Here is a 22134-nt window from a genome sequence, read left to right as displayed (position 1 = left end):
CAGAGATCCCTCCCTCAGTGATAAAGCAGAATTTGGGGACCAGAGCTGGAGTGTGGGCCAGACATGGACAGATTTATGTTGCTGTACTCTCTCGATTCTCTTTGTATCAAGAATTTACCAGCCATCTGTTACCATCAACAGTTTACCAGATCTTAGAGACAGAATCAGAGCAGAAAGTTAGTGCTTTCTGTGACTAGTGCAGGAGCTTTACCAGAAGTTGATTACAAGTCTTTGCTTAAAGTTAAGTAGGCTGCTGGTTTGAAGATCATAACGATTCCATGTGCCTGAAGATCTATTATAGGTGGATTGAGAATTATAATTAAAATTGAAGTTATCTTTGTCTTCATTTACACCTAATGAATGAATATTCATGTTAGTTTTCATTTCTTTTCCCTTTGTAATGATTCTACTTTTATTTAAGTGCTGCATTATGGATTTAGGTCGTCTACCGTTGTCTGGAGGACCACAGGGTAAAAGCTTTGAGTCAAAACACATGGGATGACATGAGAGTCGTTTGCCACAGTTGTGTCCTGGTTTATTTAACCATCTTTGCAGCACTGCATGTGCAGGTATAGACCTTCCCAGTAATTGCTTACTGAAAGGATGAAGACAATGATCAACACAGAAAGATACACAAAAATAATTTGGCCACTTATGCTTGACTAGATAAGATTGAGGACAAAGATGGTGTTTGAAACCATTCAAAAGTTCTAGAACATGGGAATACACTTCTGCCTAACAGATCTGTAGAAAAAGGTTTGTTTCTCCTTGGTGACATCAGTTGCAGTTGAAGATAGAATTATTCTATACATTGGGAACAAATCTAGTTAGTTGAAACACTTATCTCATGTGGACAAGGAAAGAAAACACCAGAGTAAGAAACAAGAATACATGAGTCAAAAATTTTATATGTTGGAAGAGAAGAAGAGAAGTGGAAAATGAATTAAGTCAAGCAGTTCACATGAACAGTACACTTGGTGGAGAAAGAGTGACCACAGCTAGGCAGCCAGAAGCCAAATTCCACTGCAAATTCTTCAAAAAGCAGTGGTCTTTAGAGGCTACGAAGCATGGTGGACAGAGCAGCTGTGCATCCTTCCATTACAACAGAAAGGTTAAGGTGGGTCATGAGATTCTGTGCTGCACACTCAGAGATGCCTCCTCCAGCCCTGGGCTGGCTGTGTCCTCTGTGAAACAATGGTAAGGCCTTCAGCTAGGGTGACTTTAGTCCCCGAAAGACATCATCAGACTGAGAAAATATGGAGAAGAAAAGGGCAAATGTTCAAGATGCATGAGGAACCCACATACAAGAAAAGATGCTAACTTCTAAGCAATGAAGGGGAAACAATGACATCATTTAGGGACACCCATATGTCTATAACTAGAATTTTGTTGATTAAAATAAGAAAAAAGCTGAATAAATATCTCCTAATACTGTGTAAGTAAATCTCCATCGGCTCAGATAAAGGTGGATTCGAAAAGCAAACACTGAGAAATGTAATATGTTCTGAATTACATAGGATACAGAATCCTCTTTCCTAATTTGTGAGTCTCTAAGAGTAACAATTTTCCAATAAAACAAACAACAAAACAAAATGAACAAAACTTTGAAAACTATCAACAAATATATTTATTGTGGTGGCTTTCCCCCTACTAGATACACCTTGTTAGAAAGTAGTACCCCTTTTAGTTCCAGGTGGACCATTAAGCAGGTAATAAAATTGTTTTTCCCTCGTTGAGAGAGAAAGAAAACACATGACTTTGCAAACATGTTATATCCTCCTTGCTCTAGTTTTCGTTTTCTATGAAATCAGAATTTTCTTCTAATAAGTATGATTTTCTTTTTGGAAGTAAGTTACAGGTACATGTGTACAGCTTATATAACCCGAGGGGTAGCAGAGGCTGAACCACACAGTGCTGACATAGATTGGAGACCTGTTCCAGGTAGTCATAACCCTTCACAGTTTTGTAAAGCACAAAAGACATCTCCAATTCTATGGTTTCTTCCACATTTTGCCTTTCTCCAATCCCATACAGTATACTGAACTCCGCTGTGCGCTCTCATGCTTCTTGCAGAAGGACAGGATGAGGGCAATCAAACCAATCTCAAACCAGTTGTTCCTGTGCTAATAATTCCTATGACTCCAAATGCCAGGCTCTAATGTCTGAGCACTCTCTACACCTCCTGGACAAAACAACACTGTCCTTTGAAAGATGTTTCTCTCCCCTGATCTCTTATTTGTTTTGAAGGGACACTGCATCTTTGAATTTGCAGAACTACCTTTTGCTTCTTAAAACAAGAGCTTGAAAAAGATTTTTATAGGGAAAAGATGTTGCTTCTCCAGATGTCATCATTACATTGTTACATCATATAGCCTATTGATAATTATGTACAAAATTTCTTGTCTCTTAGCAATACACAGAAGCACGTAAGATAACCTTTCGAAAGCATCCCTTCTTTGAACTTTTGGTTCTTTGTTGTTAGCTATGCTTGTATGAAGAATATAGCAACTATTTGGAATGTTGTTTAGACTGAGCGGTAACTGACACGTTGTCCATTTGTGGTCCTAACGGCTAGAGCACCTGTCCTGGGCATCTGGTTGAGATAGCAGCATCACGAGACTACAACAATCGCATGGGACCCTCTAGTGTACAGTGCTGACTGATACCGATTTCTGTGCTTTGTCTTGGATCTTCCGCTTCTTCTGCTGCTGTTTGTCTTTGTTTTCTCGCTGTTCTGGGGTTTCTCTGCTGGGTTCCAGACCTTTGTTATCGGGTATTGGTTCCTTACTCTCTTCTTTATTAAGTTTTTTTCTTTTCCTCTCCCTTCCTTTTTTTCCTGAAATGAAAGGATATGCCTTTAAAAAATACATTCAATTATGTTCTATTTGGTTATTCTAAGTTTTTAAAAATGAGTTAAATTTCTCTTAGGTTGCATACCATATGCATAGATACCAAATATCTACTACTTAAATCACTCACTCAGCTACTCTTTATTAAGTCTACACTGTATTTCAAGCAATGTAAACATGAAACACATACAAAATATAATGAAACAATTAATATAGGATAGTTCTTAACTCTAGAGGGTTCTATTGTTATAAATTTGATACGTATTTTATATGATAGTTATTTATGGATATTTAACAGAAAGTTTTGAATATATTTCGTGCCATATAAAAAAACGTATTAATGTGTATATGTTATCTGGCTCCTATTAAGGTGCTATTTTGTATTCGAATTTTTCCAAGTAGCAATTACATATTTGCAATCTGCCCGTACATCTGCATGCCATCGACTAGAAGAGAATTTATTTGCATAACAAATATGCAAATAATGGTTCATGAGGAAGACCAGGATAACTATACTTTATTTAACACAACTATTTGTGCATTGAAATTAATTTCCATTGCAATTTCTCTACATGCAGGGGTGGCAGTGACTATAACATCAATTACCCTATGGTATAAGCTACGAGGGCAGGGACATCGTGTCTCTATCAATCAAAAGAGTAGATATTTATTGGATATATATACTGGATTCCATGGAGGTCCCTAACTCTGAACTGGGTTTGAAGCATAGTTTTTAATTCATATTCACACTGTGAGGGATTTTAAAAAGTGGACTCAACACAGCTTTTAAGGTTCTGATGTGGGAAGACATATTGCAAAGTAGACGGGAGCCAGGGTGAAGAACTGAATTTCATTCTGTTGGCCTTGGAGAACTGCTGAGAATTTTAGAGGAAGAGAGTAATTGGATCAACGTGCATGAGCCTGGCACCAAATTGGATGGATTTTTTAATTTATTTCTAAATAGTGAAATATATTAACAAGTAAACATTTTACATATACAGTTTACAGTGCAAAATAATTTCTGAGAGCATGGTTTTAGTGATATCTATTAATACATATATCCCAATGAGAAATTACTGATTTAAATCAATATCATTGTAAATGAAAACAAGGAACCAACTATTTCTTGATGTGGGACAGATTCTGACAATGCGTATCCCCACATACCAAACCATGTAAAATTTGAAATTAGTCTCTGTCTACAAAAAGTCACTTTGGACAAAGGTATTTTGGAGAAATTATTTGCATGAGAGAACCAAAATATTTTCATGTCCTGAAATAGGCCGCAAATATTGAATTCAGTGGTTTGGCTTTCCTTTTCTTGAGCTCTGGTTACAGAATCCTAGGGAGCAATGTTATTAATACTGCATATGTATACTTGGCCAAAACAGTCTCCTTGGGTTAATGATTTTTATGCCACAACTAGCTTTGTCTGAGACTATATTTACAAAACCTTCTAGTTACTTTATGAAAACTTGCCTTGTGGGCTCAACATAACCCACCTCCAAATTCTGGACTCTAAAAGGACAGTTAACAAAAATGAGAATTCAGACCACTATAAAGCAAATATCAGTCAAATTGTTTTGGATATGTAGAGATGAACAAAAAATATTAAAGTCAATGATTGTGTCTATGGCTGAACTAGCTGTACACTGATTCACCAATTCCATTATTCTTTTCATTGAAAGGAATGTTGTTGGACTGATAAAATTTCTACAGAAGGAATCCATGGTTGGTTTCTTTTTTTTCATATTGGCTTTAATTACTACACATTGGAAGTGCTAGCTTGAACTTGGTAACTAAACAGATAAAATTGAAGAGTAAATTTACCTTCTTGAATATGTAGCCTAATTTAATTTTCATAAAGCTGCACAAACTGAAAGAGAGAAATGCTGATTTTCATGGTATGTGGTTGGTTTTCAGAAGGACGTGGCTGCAAAGGTTAGATTACATAATATTTCCATTTTGAGAATCATTTTGGAGGTGTTCACGTTCAAGTCTAAAACAATTGTCGGTGAAAATCATTCCAAAGTTCCATAAAAACTACTGACCCCGAACAAAATGTTATTTTTATGAAAATCATCCAAAAGTTCAGTGTTTGATATTGTTCTCTTGATGACGGTCCAACATCTTACAGCTGTGATCCCAACCATAATGTTCTGGACACATAAGAAATATACTGTTTCTTTCTTGGTCACAGATTGATTTATATGTTTTTTAGTCACGTGTGACTATATACTCAACTTACAGCTCATTTCTGCTTATTAGCAAACTGATATGATTATTTCTTAAGACAGGCAGAAACATTTTTGGAAGTAGCTTGAAACTCAGTATTATAGTTTTATTATCCAAAGAATAACTATTTAGTCTGGGCGGTGAGTGAAAGGGGAGGCTCTAGTAAAGTAACAGTAAACTAGCACATTGTACATTGTTGTTGCCCAACGGAGGGCTATTACACAATAGAAAAATGGGATTATTATTTTTTACAGGCCATGTGTTAGTGGTTGGAAACACTAACCATCCTTTTGCATAAATAATATATTTTCCTGTTGTCCAAGAAATAAAATAGGAATGCAAAAGAGTGGCTGTAGTCCATTAAAAATCACTTGCAATGTGGGAAATTTTATAAGGTTTTCATTAAAGGGGACTTCTTTTTCTATTCTGGTGACTTTTCATTGATGTGGTCAATCGTTATTTTTATACTTTTTCTGTAATTTCGTGATAACAAAGCATTCCAGCTATCACCATCTTACATATATGTTTGTGTTCTGTCATTCTCTGATTATGTGTGTGCACATGCACGTGTGCCAGAATTGGGTGGTAGAGGGTTCCAATGATTAAAAGAATGTTCATCTTCCCTTAATGTTCCAGCTATGAGTGTGGTGTCTGGATAGAAACCATCAAAGACAAAGTGCTATTAGCAATCAAGTACAGTCTGAGGCCTTGCAAGGAAGCACCGTGGTGTAACATTTAACAACACTGTCTTTAGAGTTAGAAAAACATGGCGTTCAAATTCTAGATCTGCCTCCAACTAGCTGTGTGACTTTTGGCAAGTTGTTGATCTCTCTCAGGATTAACTGTTTGATATTTAAAATGTGGATAATCATTACTACTTGCTAAACTTTGTAAGGATTACACGAGATGCTTGTAAAGCTCTTAGCATAGTGTGTGGCTATATTAATCATGGGAGAAATGAAAGCTAATGTTATTAACTCATTACACAAACACGAATTCAGCCTCGACTCCATGCCAAAAAGTGTGCTAAAACCTGAGGATACAAGTGAGATATGGAGACAGACAGAATAATTAGTCACAAGCTGATGCTAAAACAGAGGCATGCACACAATCCTATTGGGAACACGGCAATGAAAGCACTGAACTCTGCCAATGGAGATTGAAAAAGACTCCCCAGATGGGGTGATGCTGGAGCTGAGCCTTAAAGAATGAGGGAGCGTTTGCCAGGCTGATGAGGGAAAGAAGGGCATGTGAGGCAGTGAACAATATGTCAATGGCATGAAGGCATGCAAGGTCATGGTGAATCTGGGGAACTGAAAGTAGACTTCCTTGTTTTGATCAGAGTCTATATATAGGATATTAGCAAGAGGAGCTGGAACGATATACGGGACTCGATTGCCATGTTGGGAATTTGTCCTGAGGACCAGTGGTACTGAAAACTGGAAAAAGGCAAGTATCAGAATCTGGGAGCAGAGCAGAGTTCAGATGTTTCTGTGACTAGTTTAGGAAAGGCCAGTAGGATATTCTGACATGTAACCTTATTTCTTACTTCATAAACACTTCTGTAAGTAATAAGAATCCATAGAGAGAGTGTAGGCAGTGACTGGTATTTATTTTTGAGCCTTAACCGTTAAAAGAGTAGCTAAAATCTCTGTGCAGACCCATATAGCCACATATTATTCAAGCTTTCGCTGCAAATAGTATCATATAATTGAATAAGTGATAGGCGTTTTTGATATTCTGAAATTATTTCCTATTAATACAAAAATATATAGTCATTTATACAAGGTCTTCCTAGGGCCTTCTGTAGACCAGGTTTCCAAGCATAAGTGACTTTTAAAAATACAGATCCCTAGGCCTCTACCTCTGGGGATTATGATTCAGCAGTTGTTATGATGGGCTCAGGAACCTAAGGTTAATAACATGTTCACCCCCAGTTTCTTCTGACGTGCAGCCACATTTAGGAACCATAGCTGTGGATCAAGAGAAGATCCCATTTTTTTAAACATATACTTTCCGAACTTATTTCACATCACGTGGTTTCTCATTTGATTTCTTGTATTTTTTCCCAATGGATATCAAATATGTTTTCTGACTTACTGTAGCTGCTGATATTTAAGGCAAGTTTTCTGATTAGGTACATTTGGAACAGACACCTAGATACAAAATGAAAATTAGCTGCAGATTGTCTTTTTAAAACCTGTTAAATAGAAGTATGAACTAAAGAGAATAAACCTGTAAAAAAGAACAAAGAGAGAAGAAAATGATCCTGAATTATTTTTCCTAAGTTACAATAAGTTCCAAGTGAAAACATAAACTATAGGAAATGCTAAATTACCCTTTTAAATGTAATGGGGCTATGAATAAAAGGGTCTTTCTCTCTGGAATGACAAATATAGTTTATTTATTGAGAAATTCAAATTATAAATATCAGTTCATGATTTTCTGAATATTTAGAAATATCTATGCATTGGTCTTTATAAAAGCTGCTTCTTGGTGAATTTCTTGCAAGACACCACTAAGGGGAGCCATTGAGCTTTAAGTAGCTCCACTTACGAGACAAACTAAGTTGATAATTTTTCTCAAAAAGCTAAAAATGTATCCCACACTCTAGACTGAGGACTAAATATCACTGAGTCTATGACTCGAACCAATTAAATAGATATCCCATTAAAAATATAAAATTTATTGCTAGGTCTTTTCTCTTTTTTGTGTATGGAATTAAATTCAACTGGAAACCCAATGGCTTTTTACTTTCAAAAAAGCACGAATGGTATGAAAATGGGATCAGTCTAATGATTCTTGGATCTAGAGTTGGATCTGATTTTTAGGTGTAGAGGATGAAAATCCAACTTTTGTTCTTTTTAGTTAAGATATCACTGGGGAAAATTTGCAAAGGAGGGGAAATTGCTATAGCACAGCTTCTGCAGCGATTACGATCTATTGTATAGACACATATTTAAAGGCCTTTGAATGTGAGCTATATAAGTGTAGGACAGCCTGACCCCATGGTGAAGAACACAGCTGAAAGTCAACAAGGCCAAATTCCATCTCAGCTTTATTATTACCAAGTAGAATTGACTCGAGAAATATATCCAAACCTTTTGTCTTTTGTTTGCTTGCTTTTCGAATAAAATAGAAATACTTATTTCCTTGCTATTATTTTAAGCTAGGAATGCATAACAAATATAGTGAAAATATGAGAGAATGGATAACTTTTTTTTTTTGCAAATAGGCAGATGGTTAATTTCTCCAAATTAAAATTTAAAGCTACTTGAATTATCTCCTCTGTAGTTTAATACATGAGTTAATTCAATTGCATTTCTATTAAATTCCAATATGCTTCTGAGTAATTATTCACAGAAAAATAATTTGACACATCATTACATATTCTAGTAAATGCTGTTCATTTGGGAAATTACCTGGAACCCATTTTGCAAAGACAGCTCTGATCATGAAAATATATTAAGATTGAGATAGCATTTTGTCATCACTTGAAAGGGGCTAATATAGGAGATGCAATCTATTTGTGTCACATTCTTTTGGGAATTCCAAAACAAGATTATCCTGACTGTAAGATATTGAGTGTAAATTTTAGGAGCTGAAAACAGGTAAACCCAAGCTTCTTAACACGACACTCAGAGTCCTTGTCCTCTGTGACCTGGCCTCCCATTTCGGCATCCACTTCAATGGCCTCCCATTTCTCCTCCTAGTCACCCCCTCCACTTCACTCACGAAACCCACGTTTACTGTTCCCATATAATTTGGTACTTTTACCTAGAGTGCAATTTCTACCATCCTTTGCTCTCACTCAGACTTAGTGTTTAATTCTCTGCCCACGTCACCCCTTCCTCACTCTTCTAACCTTTTCCCAGGCTGGATTATTTGTGTTTCTCCTCTCTGTGCCCCTTAACTCCCTATAAGTAACCTGTTGGAATAATCAAGGTAAAGATGACTTGGGTAGTCTGATTTTAAAAATAGTAAGAGTAACAATAACTAAAATCCAATGAAAACTTCTATGTACCAGGCATCCTTGTAAGTAGGAGCATGGTGTCTGTAATCTCTGTCATCCCCTCATTTAAGAGTGAGGAAAATGAGAACTCAGCATTGCACTCTTCTACCTCCATATGACATCTCCACAGAGCACAATGTGACATGGCATCCTCGTTTTCTTTCACACTTAAGCCACTGAGCAGGAGAAAAAAGGCAAGGAAAGTCTCCAGGCATGGACTAACTTATTAAAACAGAAGAGTTTTATAAAAATTAAGGTTTAGAACATACTTAATCTCTCAAAATCTGAATTTTCTGAAGGGCAAGTTGCTCATCAGAACCTAACAGCATTTTGGAATAGATGTTTCGTGTCAGCACCTTTCTGTTACCCCATTCTCTACTCTCTCTTTTCTTATCGCCACAGTCTATTCATTTTTCAGTGTTTCCACACACCCTTGCAATCATAAAGAGGTAGGATATAGTATTTTTGTAACTTGGAAATTATTTATATAGTATACAATTTACATATAATTTAGAAACTTTATTTTACCTTTAAACTACCACCATTACATTTTTTAAATCTTAATAAAATTATCAGAGATTTTTGTATTTTGTTACACTTAATACCAAAAAGGAGAAAGAAAAACTGTATGGATTTAAATTTTAAAATCCCACTCAGGTTTGAAGGCAGTCCTATTATAAATCATTTCATTTTATAGCAAACCTCATAAATATCAATAATCACAGTTTTTTAAAATCTGTATTTTCATAATCTGCTTCAGCATAATGAACTTTCTTTTGCCAAATCAAATACTTTCCTTTCCTTATGAATTGATTATTGTCAATAGGCCTTTACAGATTTTTTTCCCTCTGTTGTGTAGATAATCTTATTACCCACTGAAGATTCAGGATATGAAATTTTGAATTTTGGCTCTATGTACCGACAGAAGTTTCCATGGCTCTATCACCCAAGGTGACTCCATTCCACCTCATTGCTTCTGTTGTCCAGAACCCTAGCCTGGACTCCTTGCATTCAAAAGGAACATTAGCTAGAGTCCAGAAGAAACTGGTAAAGATATTGGATATTGCCTACCAGGATGTCTCCCTGTTGTAAATCATCAGTATTAAAAGAACAGTTAAAAGTGCAAAGAGAAAATACCAACGATTTTTTTACTATTTGCAATTTACTCATTATAAAAGTAAAGGCTATCCTGTATTTTATTTTATAATATTTTAAAAACATAGTGCATTACAATTTATATTACATAGCTATTTTAAGTTTAGTATTCTTTTATGTGCGCTTATTTCTCTTGGATCAACTACCTTTTGGTTAAAAGTTCATTTGAAATTAGTAATTTCAGTGTTTCTTTTTTCAGTGCAAAATCTTAACTTGACTTGGAAATTCTATCCACCACATTAGGTTAGATTACAAAATTCTGGGAAACTAAATCACACACATTAATTTACATGTTGAAAATTTCTTGTTTTAAGCATGTTTGCATAATGTGTTTTGAACTAGATCTTGGGTCTTATACAATTATATCTATTGGATAAGCATGTAAACTTATTCTGATTTTCACTTGCTGTCAAAGGGTGCGTTGGTAAATTTCACCTATTAAATCCAGTCAAAGTTTGTTCATTACTTTTGCCGTGAAATTCATGACTAGTTTGTGAAATGAACGTTACTATCCCCTTAAGAAAAGAAAATAAGTCTGCATGTGATATTTTGATTGTTTTATATACTGTTTATAAACTTATAATGGAGGATTCATGTGATACTGTATATCTTCAGAAATTTAGACAGTGGAGTTGCTGGCTCCACTATCAAAAACCTTTGAAGCCTGCCTAGTTGTATTGCCGAGTGTTCTGAAATTTTCAGCTTAGAGCAGTCGTCTCAAAGTATTAATGACCATCTCAAAAATGAATTGATGGGTTTATCTTTTGTGTAATACTCATACTCGACCTTGTCTCCCTCCTCATTGCCCACCCCCGGCTCATGCTGGCTGCTGCTGTAGACCACCATCTTATATCTCAAGGTAGAGAATATGTGTGTCTATGGAATGTTTATGTCAAATATTTCTTTCACCTCATCCTTTAAAAAAATCTATCTCAGCAATTTAAATATTTAAAAAACTCAGTGACATGGCGTCTTTGAAAATTCCTATCATACACATATCGCCAGACTGAAAGTATGTAAGTAGATCATAGGTAGGTTTTCCTATAAACTTATCTAAACAGAATATACAATTTCATTCAGACCATCTATTGAGTGATTCATTTAAGAAGTTTGCAAAAATTATGTCTTTAGTATTTCATTATAATCAATTCCTTTTAAAAACTTTTCACATTCTTTGTGATAAATTAGTTTGCCTTAATTTTGTGTCAATTTAAATTTTAAATGCAACACCTTTATTTAATATATCACTAATCAACAATTAAGTGGAAAGTGCTGCCTGAAGTGTAGATCGCTTTGAAAATCTGAGTCTGAAAAATATTTTTTTTCTGGTGAATTTTTATTTTCTTGCTCTAAATCTGAGTTGACAATCATGCTACCTCAGCCTCAATAACACATATTAAAGTGACACAATAAAGAATGCAGACCTTTGTTGACTCACCCAATTCATTTACCTTAGAAAAACCAGTTGTATCAATATTTGATACTGAAAGTTAATTTTTAAAAATTTTTTTCCATCCTTACATTTTCCTCTCATGAGGGACCACAGTGATAGCGAATTTTCATGCAGAGCTTAGAGTAACACTGGTATTTGAATTGTCCCCATTTTTGTTTAGTTAGATGTGTGGGCTTACAGTTTAGTCTTTTATACTTGAAATACCTGTTCTGGAATCTGTTTCTGGTAAATATCCACCAAATGCCCCCCGCTTTTTAAAAAAAAAAAAAAAGAAAATCACTCAGCCAAGAGCACTGTCTTCATCTTTGATGAAATATAGCTTTCCAATTAACAGAAAAGTCCTTCATTTCAAAAGACTGAACAGAATGCTACTTGAAAATGCATTCCAGCTGGTTAAATTGAAGAACTGAAAGAATTCCAAAGAAAGAATATTCTCTTGGCATTTGATTTTCATTTGGATAAATTTCCATTTGCTCCAACAACTTGTCTCAGAATTTTGTTCTTCCGAGACAGAAAAAGAAGTGTTGATGGCGATGTCTGATGGTGCTGCATTACTCCCGTACCCAAACTGCTGAGTGGCCGTATTGACAGGAGGGAATTGCCTTATACTTGCTGACACATTTGCGATGATTGATTATACAAGTAACGTTGATATTATTCTAGTCTCTTGCAGCATTTTACGCTCTAGTTGATTCTGCTGTCTAATTCTCATTCTACCACAGCCCACTCTTTCTTTTCTTTGAAGCTTTTTACTGTTCTATGGGGAAAAAATGTAATTCTAGTCTGGAATTACATCACAGGAGGAAAAACAACTACCAAGTCTCTTATTTTAGTGTACGCTACTCCATGATATTTTTAGTAAAGATGTCACACTTTTATAGCTATAATTTAATATTTTCAGCTATTTATTGATTACCTAGGTAAAGCTAATTTTTTAATGCACTTTCAGTACATTCTCAAATGTTTTCACTTTGCTTCAGTACTTCATTTTTGTTACAGATTCTGTCTCAGACTATTGATTTCTTAACTAGCTTGGAAAACATAGAAAATCTCACTTAACATCTACTATATTAAAATTTGTAATAAATAAATAAATTTTATTTATAATATAAATAAGATCATAAAGGGCATATTTCACCTATGGCAGATAATGCAAACTGTTTTAATTAAGTACTTTTTCTCCCACTCTGTTGGTGCAAACCTGTTCTTAATTAGAAATACTTTCCACGTGCATTTCCATAACCAGCAAGATAGCTTCTTATAATTACTTCATCAATAATGGTTACATATATTTGAGTGGAATACAACTGATTTAATTTCTTTAAAATTTTTTGGCAGTTGTGTTCACTAATCTAGAAATATTGACCCTATAATTAAGCAAGATTAGTAAGATTTCACTGAGTTTCATTTTACAGCTTTTCACTGTGCTCCCTTTATTATTATTTTGATGCGTGTTAGGGTGGGGGAGGAGAGTTGGGAGGGTAGACACATGTGCAACAAATGTGTTTGTATGTTTGTGTGTATATATATATAAATATATTTGCACATATTTATTTATAGGTCTCCTCCTACTACAGATGGAAAAGTTCTATTTTTCGGGTGGATTTAAAAATATTGAGTCAAAGACAGAGAGCCTGTTTTCCAATTTAATTTTCAATAAGTCTGAAAGATTCATCCTATTATAAGAATCTTTCAGAAACTTGAATCTTTAAAATTAAGAGACTGCTAGGTTATATGAATTTTAACTTTTTCTTATCAAACATATTTTCCTTGTTAAATTCACACTTGCATCCTCTCAACTTTTTTTCTTTACAAACTTTCAAAATGTTGTGGGGAAGATAGAGTGTGGTCCCCTAATAAGCATCTGATTAGTGCAGAGGAAATCAAAGAAGTACTTTCATTCTTGGATTCCCAACCTTCTATAGGTGGACTTTCTCTCCCAACATTGACATCGTCATTAGAAGCCCAATTTCCCTCCTCTTTCTCTTCTACTAACTAGTTCATTTTTTTCCATTGTTTTGATTGGGTCCTTAAGCACATCACAATATATTCTCTACTGAATTTTGATCTATATTTCTAGGCTGTTCTGTAATTTGTTAAGGTGATATTGATCTATGTTTCTATTTTTTTGTAATATTAGAAGAACAATGTAGTAATAACTTCAAATATGATGAACTTATCATTATAGAAACTCAGCCTTGATTCTCTATAAATATAATAAAAGAGAAATACAATTCACAGGTCAGGTTATTTGGGGGTGGGTGGGTGGATAATATTGGGGCTTCTAGCAGTGGGTTCTTCATCTATTTGCATAATTTCTGCACAGAGAACCTCGGAGGCATAGGAGGTCCACATCCCTGGTACACTGGTAAGCATTGCTACCATTGTTCTAAAGAATGTTGTAGCTTTCTCTTTCTCTTTGGCAAGAGCCTGTACACAGTAGCTACTCAATAAATATTTGTTGGAGAAATAAAATGAAAAGATGAATGATGCTCTCTTTCCTTGATTTCATGCCTATCATTCTATTTGAGGGAGAAACAGGCAAGCACAGGCATAGAGAGAGATGCTTTTGGTGTTGTTCTCACATATGTAAGCATGCTGTGATTACCCAGTATTTCCAACAACTCATCCTAATGACTCCCACTTATTATTGTGGAGTCCTCAGTCAGTTATCTACCTCTGTTCCAATATTGGCTTGAAGTGGCTACAGCCCACTCCAGAGAGCTACATCACAGCCTCAGGGAAATAATTTTGACTTGTCATGCCCTAGAAGCTCATCTTTGGACCAAACCAATGATGAAAAACTAGAGTATCCTTAAGGCTGCTTTAAGAAGAGAATTTAGAAAGTCCAGGTTGCAACAGAGAGGTTACAGAGGACCCTATTCTCTTCTCCTATTTTGAGAAGAAATTTAAATTCTAGAGTAGTTTCAGAGATTTGAAAACTCTAAAGTTTCACTGAGGTTGGGAGTGTGGACCAGAGTCTGTCTCCCAGCCCAAAGCTGTGAAACAGTGGCCTAACAAAATATTTCTGAGACTGGAGAATAAGAAGTGGTCAGGGAGAGGGACAGAAAGGGGAAATGGAGGAGAAAGGAAGGGGCTTTGGATGATTGTGAAAAGTTGAAAGATGGCAAAATAACCTTTTCTTCCTTAAATTATCTTCTAGAGCAGGTGTAAATGATGCTTTATTTGGTGGAGTTGGGAATGTAATCTTCTTTTAAAATAATGAAATATGACCTTGGCTCATCTTGGCCCAGTCTTGGGGCTTTTGAAGTGGCACTGTACAGTCTCAAAAGCTTGACTTCCTCTGGAGTTTTGAATGACTGTGGCTTTTGTTGCCATTCATTGAATTTTGCTTTCAGCGGAATTCCACAAAAATGAAGAGCTGTTGGGTAGTGTGATGAAACTTCCAATTTAAGAGGGTGTAGCAAGGGCAACGAGTGGCACGTGTAATGCAATTAATGGGGAGAGAAAGTCTTAGGAAAGACTTAAGCAAATTAAAGAAAATGTGACAATGCCCAAAGGAATGAACTCTATCATACTCAATCTCCAGGAAAATGAGTATTTATTGTTTAATCGAGTAGTTAAGAATCAAATAAGATGATCTTGGAAATAAAAAGGCCAAATGAAATAGAAGAAATGTTTTAAAGAGTTTAAAGAGTTTAAAGTTTTCAATAACCCATGTTTTCGATTTTTATTTTCTGAGCAAAGTGGACAATCTTCCTGTGTGCCTGATGACCATATTAAGGTAGAAAGGGGAATATGTGATCAACAATTGTACATAAGCCCTTCCCTTATTTCCAGGGAATTTTTAGGAAAAGGGGTAGTGGTCAGGAGGTGGTTATAAATACTGGGGAGTAAAAATATTTAAGGCAGAAGCAAGATTGACAGATTTGTCTCTCCGCTATGCTGGGGTTTGGGGGGATAGGAAGGAGAATCCTTTCTTCTCCATTATACCTTGGTCATCCTTACTCAAGGACATTTTTGGGTCTTGCAAAACTGTTGGAACTTTTTAACAGCAGAGGCCTTGAGAAGTTAAGCATGAAATGTTTCCTGGGCAGCCTTCCCTGAATGAGGTGTGGGTGTGTGAATCTGCCCTAACCAACAGAAAAGGATACCAGTGATTTCTAGAAATCAGCAAATATTTCAGAGATCACTGAATGATCTAATAGACGGTTTTCACTACTGCTTACAACACAGGGTAAGCAGTTATATTCTTTATGTATATTAATACATTTAACATTTTTGATTTAAACATGAATTAATATATTAACATATTTTACTATACTAGTTGTTAAATATTTTGAAAATCACTCCTTGACTATATACATCCTTCGAGATACATTTCAAAGACTGCTTTCTCCATGAAATCTTCCCTGATCATCCTCTAGCAGGTGAGGAGGGAATGCAAGGAAGCACGGCTTCTATGACCTTGCACTTTGAAGTTAGAAAGATCTGAGTCTGATTCTCTGCCAAACCATTTAGTCATTGTCTCTCCTTGGGGGATGTTACTTAAACTCTCAAGACCTCATTTTTTTAAAAGTGTGCTTAAAAAATATGTGTGGCATTAAATTAAATGTCAACAATCCAAAATAGGTATCAGAAAATGTGCATTTTAGACTTAGCTATATTGCTTATCAGCAATATCACCTTAAATAAAGCACTTTCTGTGCTGTAGTTGACTCATTTATAAGCTAAAGGAGATAATTCCTGTTATTCTCACTATTTAAGGTAGTCTGAGGAACAAATGATATGTAAGTACTTAGAAAATGGAAAGAATTATGAAATTATAACCCCTAAAATAATAATGATGATGATGATGATGATGATGGTCTCCATGAAAATATAAAACAGTTGAGTGAATCAAGTCACCTTTGAAAATAGAACAGCTTCAATCTGATGATGGTAACACCTCAGGGGTACTTAATTCTTTTAAGACTTTTGGTGGAAGCCGCTCAAGTCTATCTGCTTTGGTACAATTTTGAAAAATTTACCACTTACATATCTCTCAAATGTGTTATTCCCTCTTCATTCTCATTTAGTTAAAGCCACTTATCAACTCTAGAATGTATTTTGGCAAAAAGAGGGACATCGCTTTTTTTTTGCTTCCAGATGTTTTCCACCTTGCTGTCAGGTTATCTTCTTATAGTGCAGGGGGCTGGTCTGTTGTTCTTGTTGGTCCCTTGTTTTTAAATCTCCCCAGTGCCTGTACTCCCAAAGTTGGGAGTAATGGCTTAGAAGGCTCTTCAGAATCTGACTCTAGCCTATTTTATAGGGCATTATCTCTTTCCCTAATTTGCCTTTGCTTCAGCCGCACTACATGTCTCACTATTGTTTGATCATATCACGCTTTTTCTTGCTTTTGTGCCTTAGATGCTGCTCCTCAATGGAAAGCTTCTTTAGCTGGAAAAATTCTACTTGGCCTACAAGAGCCAATAACAATTTACCTCCTTTGCTTCCAGAACACCATACCTATTGATCTACTTTGCCATTATTTGTTTACAACCAACTCTCCTGTGAAACTACGAACTCTCAAATGAGTCGCACACATACTTTTATATCTTCCTTGTCATTTTCCCTTCTAGCATCGAGCACGGGTCTTGGCATGTAGTAGTTATTCAACTTACAAAGTCGAATGAAAGGATAAATAGAATGTTCAATGCCAGAATCATGCAAAGCAAGGCGAGTGGTGATACCACAAAGCTTAAACAACAAAACAGTTTAATGACAATTCCATTCATAAAAACAAATTTTCTAATAGGATATCAAGTTATTTTATTAGACTTACTTAGGTCACAATTATATTGCTTTGTCAGTTTCTTTAATGCTATTTCAAGTAAAGGAATCTTTGCTTTTGGTGATGATGTAATCTAGTAAATAAAATTGTTCTATATGAAGCATGGCATCATTTCATCACCCCAGCTGGGAGCAGTGAGTCTGCAAGGCTTACTCACGGTACCATTGCATCCAGCTTCCAATTTCTAGGTTTCAATTTGTCCTCTGATTAATAAGCACAACACATGCATGCTGAGTTAGGCATGACAGAGTTAGCCATATTTTTCTACAGTATGAGAAAGATTAACTTCTTAAATCAATGAAAGATAGTTCAAGGGGAAAAACACAGAGAGTAAGGAAAAAACTGGGCAGATTTAGCTGATTCTGTCAACAATTTCTCATGCAGGAAATAATCTCTATGATAGCCCACTTCATAAAAATGAGCAATGCCAGCTAATGTTTGTCCTTAGCTTGGTAACCATTCACCTAGAATCCATTAAGAGAGTGTTATGTAAATTGGGGGCCCTTCAAATTTCCAAGATGCATGACCTGTTTTACTAGAACAGCCCTGTGGTAGGCAGAATAATAGCCTCCCAAAGATGTTCGTGTCCTAATCCCGGGACCTGTGAATATATTATTTTATATGGCAGAAGGGAATTAAGGTTGCTGATGATATTAAGGTTGCTAATCAGCTGACTGTGAAACAGGGAGATTGTCTGGGATTATCTAAGTGGGCCCAGTTTAAATACGTGAGTCCTTAAAAGTAGAAGAAGAGGCAGAAGAGAGGGTCAGAGAGAGGCTATGTGAAAAGGACTTAACATGCCATTGGTGGCTTTGAAGATGGAGGAAGGGACCATGAACCAAGGCATGTGGGCAGCCTCTATAAGCTGGAAAAGGCAAGGAACTAGATTCTCCCCCCTAGAGCCTCCAGAAAGGAACACAGCCTTCCAGACATCTTGATTTTAGCCTGATAAAGCCTGTGTTGAACTTTAGACCTATAGAACTGTAAGATAATAAATTTGTAAGACACTAAATTTTTGGTAATTTATGGCAGCAATAGAAAGCTAATACAAGCTCAAACTTTGTAATGGTTTTCTTATATTTCAGTTCATAAACATGTGCCAAAAACAGTTTTGAAGACCACTATCCCACTATTCAAATGCTTTAGAGAACTTGAGTGAATCATCTTGGTTATGAACAGCACCAAACTTGTCTACACAGACTGTTAGAACATAAGCACTTTAATTTCCTTTCTGGAAACTTTATTCCAGGAAATTTGAAGAAATTGAATTTATTGATGAGCAGATGCTAAATAATAGATCAAAGGCAGCCAAGTGCCAGACAGAACTGCATCCTAATTTTTTTTTTCTTGAGGAAGATTTGCCCTGTGCTAACGTCTGTGCCAATCTTCCTCTACTTTGTATGTGGGTTGCCACCACAGCTGGCTGGTGAGTGATGTAGGTCTGCGCACGGGATCCAAAACCACAAACCCAGGCCACCAAAGCTGAGTGTGGGGTACTTTAACCACTCGGCCACCGGCTGGCCCCCACATCCTAAATTTTTTTTTAAGTTCATACCTCTACTATTTATCCAATTCTTATGATAACAAAAGATTTTCCCTTTCCTAAAAATGAACTGATTAATTACTAGCCAAATTGTGAAACAAGCAATTGTAATGTGCTTACGTCCTCCCCATCTTATTTTTACATATATGGTGGACACATTTTCAGTGTCAATTTGTGAACAAGGATTCCTATTAAGCAGAAATTCATCTGGACTATATCATCTGCAAGAACAGCTTTAAGAGAAATGAAAGAATGTGAAAACAGGGAGATTCTTTAAGAATGAAATTATGCCTTCCTCCATGAGCCCACACCAGTGTGGTTACAGAACTTTGGGGAATTCATTCCAATGTTTTCTCTACTCTCCGTGTTCATTGCCTCAGTTCTTCCTATCAGAACCTCCTGGGGTCAGAAAGTTTTGCCCTTTTCAGAGATTTTTTTCAGCCGGTGAAGGCTTCTGAGCGAACTAGAAATCAAGATGGGATGCTGCATTATGTCAGAACTGCATGTTTAGTCTGCTTTCCTAGAAATAATCAAGAAAAGTTATATGTGAAAAGACACAGATGCTCCTTTTTCAGCAATATTTTCATACTTTTGAAGTATAATATGAAAAAACCTAGTTGAAATCTAGAACAATATGTATTTTGTATATCCACATATTTCATTGATTTTATAAAAGCTCACAAAATATAAACATATCTTAGAAATGCCTAAGATTATATATATATAAAATATAATAATACTAGTATGTGTAGTATATATACTATTATTATAGTATATATGTAATACAAGGTAGTAAATGTTATATCATGTTGATGTTGATTCTTAGCCCAGCAAGTTTTTCTTTGAAAATTCTTAGGAAACTAATATTCTACCACTTATTCTGACTTATAACTGAGCATATTTATAGCATGGAGAGTATCTTTCTTTATCAGACTTTCAATCATTTTAGGAAAATCTTTGAAGGGGTACCTAAAACTAAGTTGCCCCATGTTTAATCGTATTGCTTATCTTTTATTTTTATGATTATGTGAAAGAAATAGGGCTCAAATTAAAGCTGCTTGAAGACATACATTCTGTTATGGCTTTAGTAATTAAGCAGCTCATGTGTATATCTTAGAGAATCTCAAAAAGTTGTCTGTGGCATTTATAGTTGTTGTCCAGCCCAAATTCTACAAAATGTCTCCAGTTGTCAACTACAATATATAATCTACTGTTTAAAAATCTACACAGTGAAATTTGGATTTGAGATAACTATAAAGAATCCTTACAGGATGCACAGCCCTGGAAGAGAGCTAAGTAAACACCTGGTAATAGTCAATAAATACCAAGTTCATTTCACACTCATTTCAATTTCAGAAGTGCATCAAGGAAGGACTGTATCCCACAGATTCTGAGACTAATACTAATGTAATAAAATTTATTTCACCATTCTATTTTTGAAAAACAACAACAACAAAACTCCAATAACAAAACAAAACTTTGAGACCACTATTTGGCTCTCTCTGATTCCTTTCCCTCGATAGCATTTATAATTGACTTTTGAGGAAAAACAAACACATTTATAAAAAAGTCTGGCTTCTTGAGAGTCTTTTCTCCCTTTGTCTTTCATCTTTTTCACTCAAGTTATAAAAAGAGAGAAAGTTGATGCAAATCTTTTCGGTTTACATTTTTTAAAACTTCTTTTCAGTTCTTGTTTTACCATTTTAGTTTGTCACCCAGCTCTGATTACTTGTTCCTATAGTTTGTGGCATACTATGTTCACACTTTATCAATAATTCTAATAGAATATAGAGTCAAGTTCTTGTGACCAGAACTTATTACTGGCATAAGACATTTGGTGCTAACCTCAAATCAATTCCAAATTGGCCAGCTGGGTTTAGTTGACAGCTACCAGATGAATGTGGCTCTTCTGTACAGCTGAGATACGGAATTGTCATCGGGAGCATTTGGTACAATTTGGTAGCTTGAAAGGCTGGGAATTCACAATTGTGATATTTAAGCAGATTTTAGTCTCACTGGCTTATTCCAAGAATTGGGTAACATGTTATAGTTTTTGATGATTTGTTGGTTATTTGTTATTCTTTTAAATTCCCAAGGAATGAGCAAAATATCCAGTGGGAACATTGACGTGAGCAATCGACTTAGCAGTCATTTCCATGGGCCATCAGCCGTGGCACATCACATTAAAAACCCCAAAGGCAGGCCAATCTTGGGTCAGAATTCTCCTCAGTTAGAGGAATGCCCTACTATTAAAGAAAGACCAAATTCAAAAGAAGTCTTGGCTTAAAATGTAAGGTTTGCAAATCTCCGTATAGTTGGGGGAAAAACAGGTGATGTTTATTTGAAATAAAAATGTGCTACATCAGGGAATCACAGGGATTATCAAGAGCATATTAATTCAGCTACAAGGAAGCCATATTTTGCAACAGGTGTCACCTCAGCTAAATGAAGATGAATTTGACTTTTAGTTGAAATTAAATTAATATGTAAACTCTGGGGTAGAATATTTCTTCTTTAAGGTATGCCTTGAGCTTTTTCATTGTCCAAATCCTGGATTATCATAAATTCATGCTAAATTACTTTCTGGTGACTCCTAAGATAAAGTGCCGTTTTTTCTTCTTAGACATTAAAACATCGTGCTATTTTAAAAGCTTATTCTTTACATCAGTTTGGCCATATCAATAATAGTTATGAAAAATAGCTGACCTAAATAAGTGGGATTTTAGGACCCAAACAAGCTGATAGTAAGGAGTGAGTATTTTAGGTCTATTCACGAAAAAGGAAATAACAAGTTCCCTGACATTGGAACTCCAACCCCTTTTGTTACAGGCTTGTACTTCAGCTTCCTTTTCTGCTTAGTCATTGCTTTAACTCCCACTCTAAGATTAATTGCATGACCCTTGGAGATGAACGATCTTCCACTTAATGTTAGCCAATGCAATCTGGACAACCTCAGGGCTGGTGAGGCTCCTCTTGGGTGGTTTTCATTTGTTTTAAGAACATTAAAGTATCTCATAAATCTATATTTATTATATTGGTGAGTAATCTGCTATAATTAAATATGAAATGCTGAAGACAATGTTAAGGTAACAT

At 35.5% G+C, this 22134-nt stretch overlaps 1 protein-coding gene across 1 annotated transcript in view; it reads right to left on the bottom strand.

Moving 5' to 3' along the window:
- Positions 1-1603: 1603 nt before the first annotated feature.
- The window catches only part of RSPO3 (R-spondin 3), a 76118-nt gene continuing 55587 nt past the window's right edge, over positions 1604-22134 (bottom strand). The window contains exon 5 of the mRNA XM_014781206.2: positions 1604-2836. Within this exon, the coding sequence (XP_014636692.1) occupies positions 2643-2836 (194 nt within the window). The 3' untranslated portion in view covers positions 1604-2642. The remainder of the gene's footprint in view (positions 2837-22134) is intronic.

The sequence above is a fragment of the Ceratotherium simum genome, chromosome 19 (genome assembly GCF_057802395.1).
Source record: "Ceratotherium simum simum isolate JZ-2026a chromosome 19, ASM5780239v1, whole genome shotgun sequence".
Lineage (NCBI taxonomy): Eukaryota > Metazoa > Chordata > Mammalia > Perissodactyla > Rhinocerotidae > Ceratotherium > Ceratotherium simum.
This window is presented reverse-complemented; position numbering and strand designations above follow the sequence as displayed.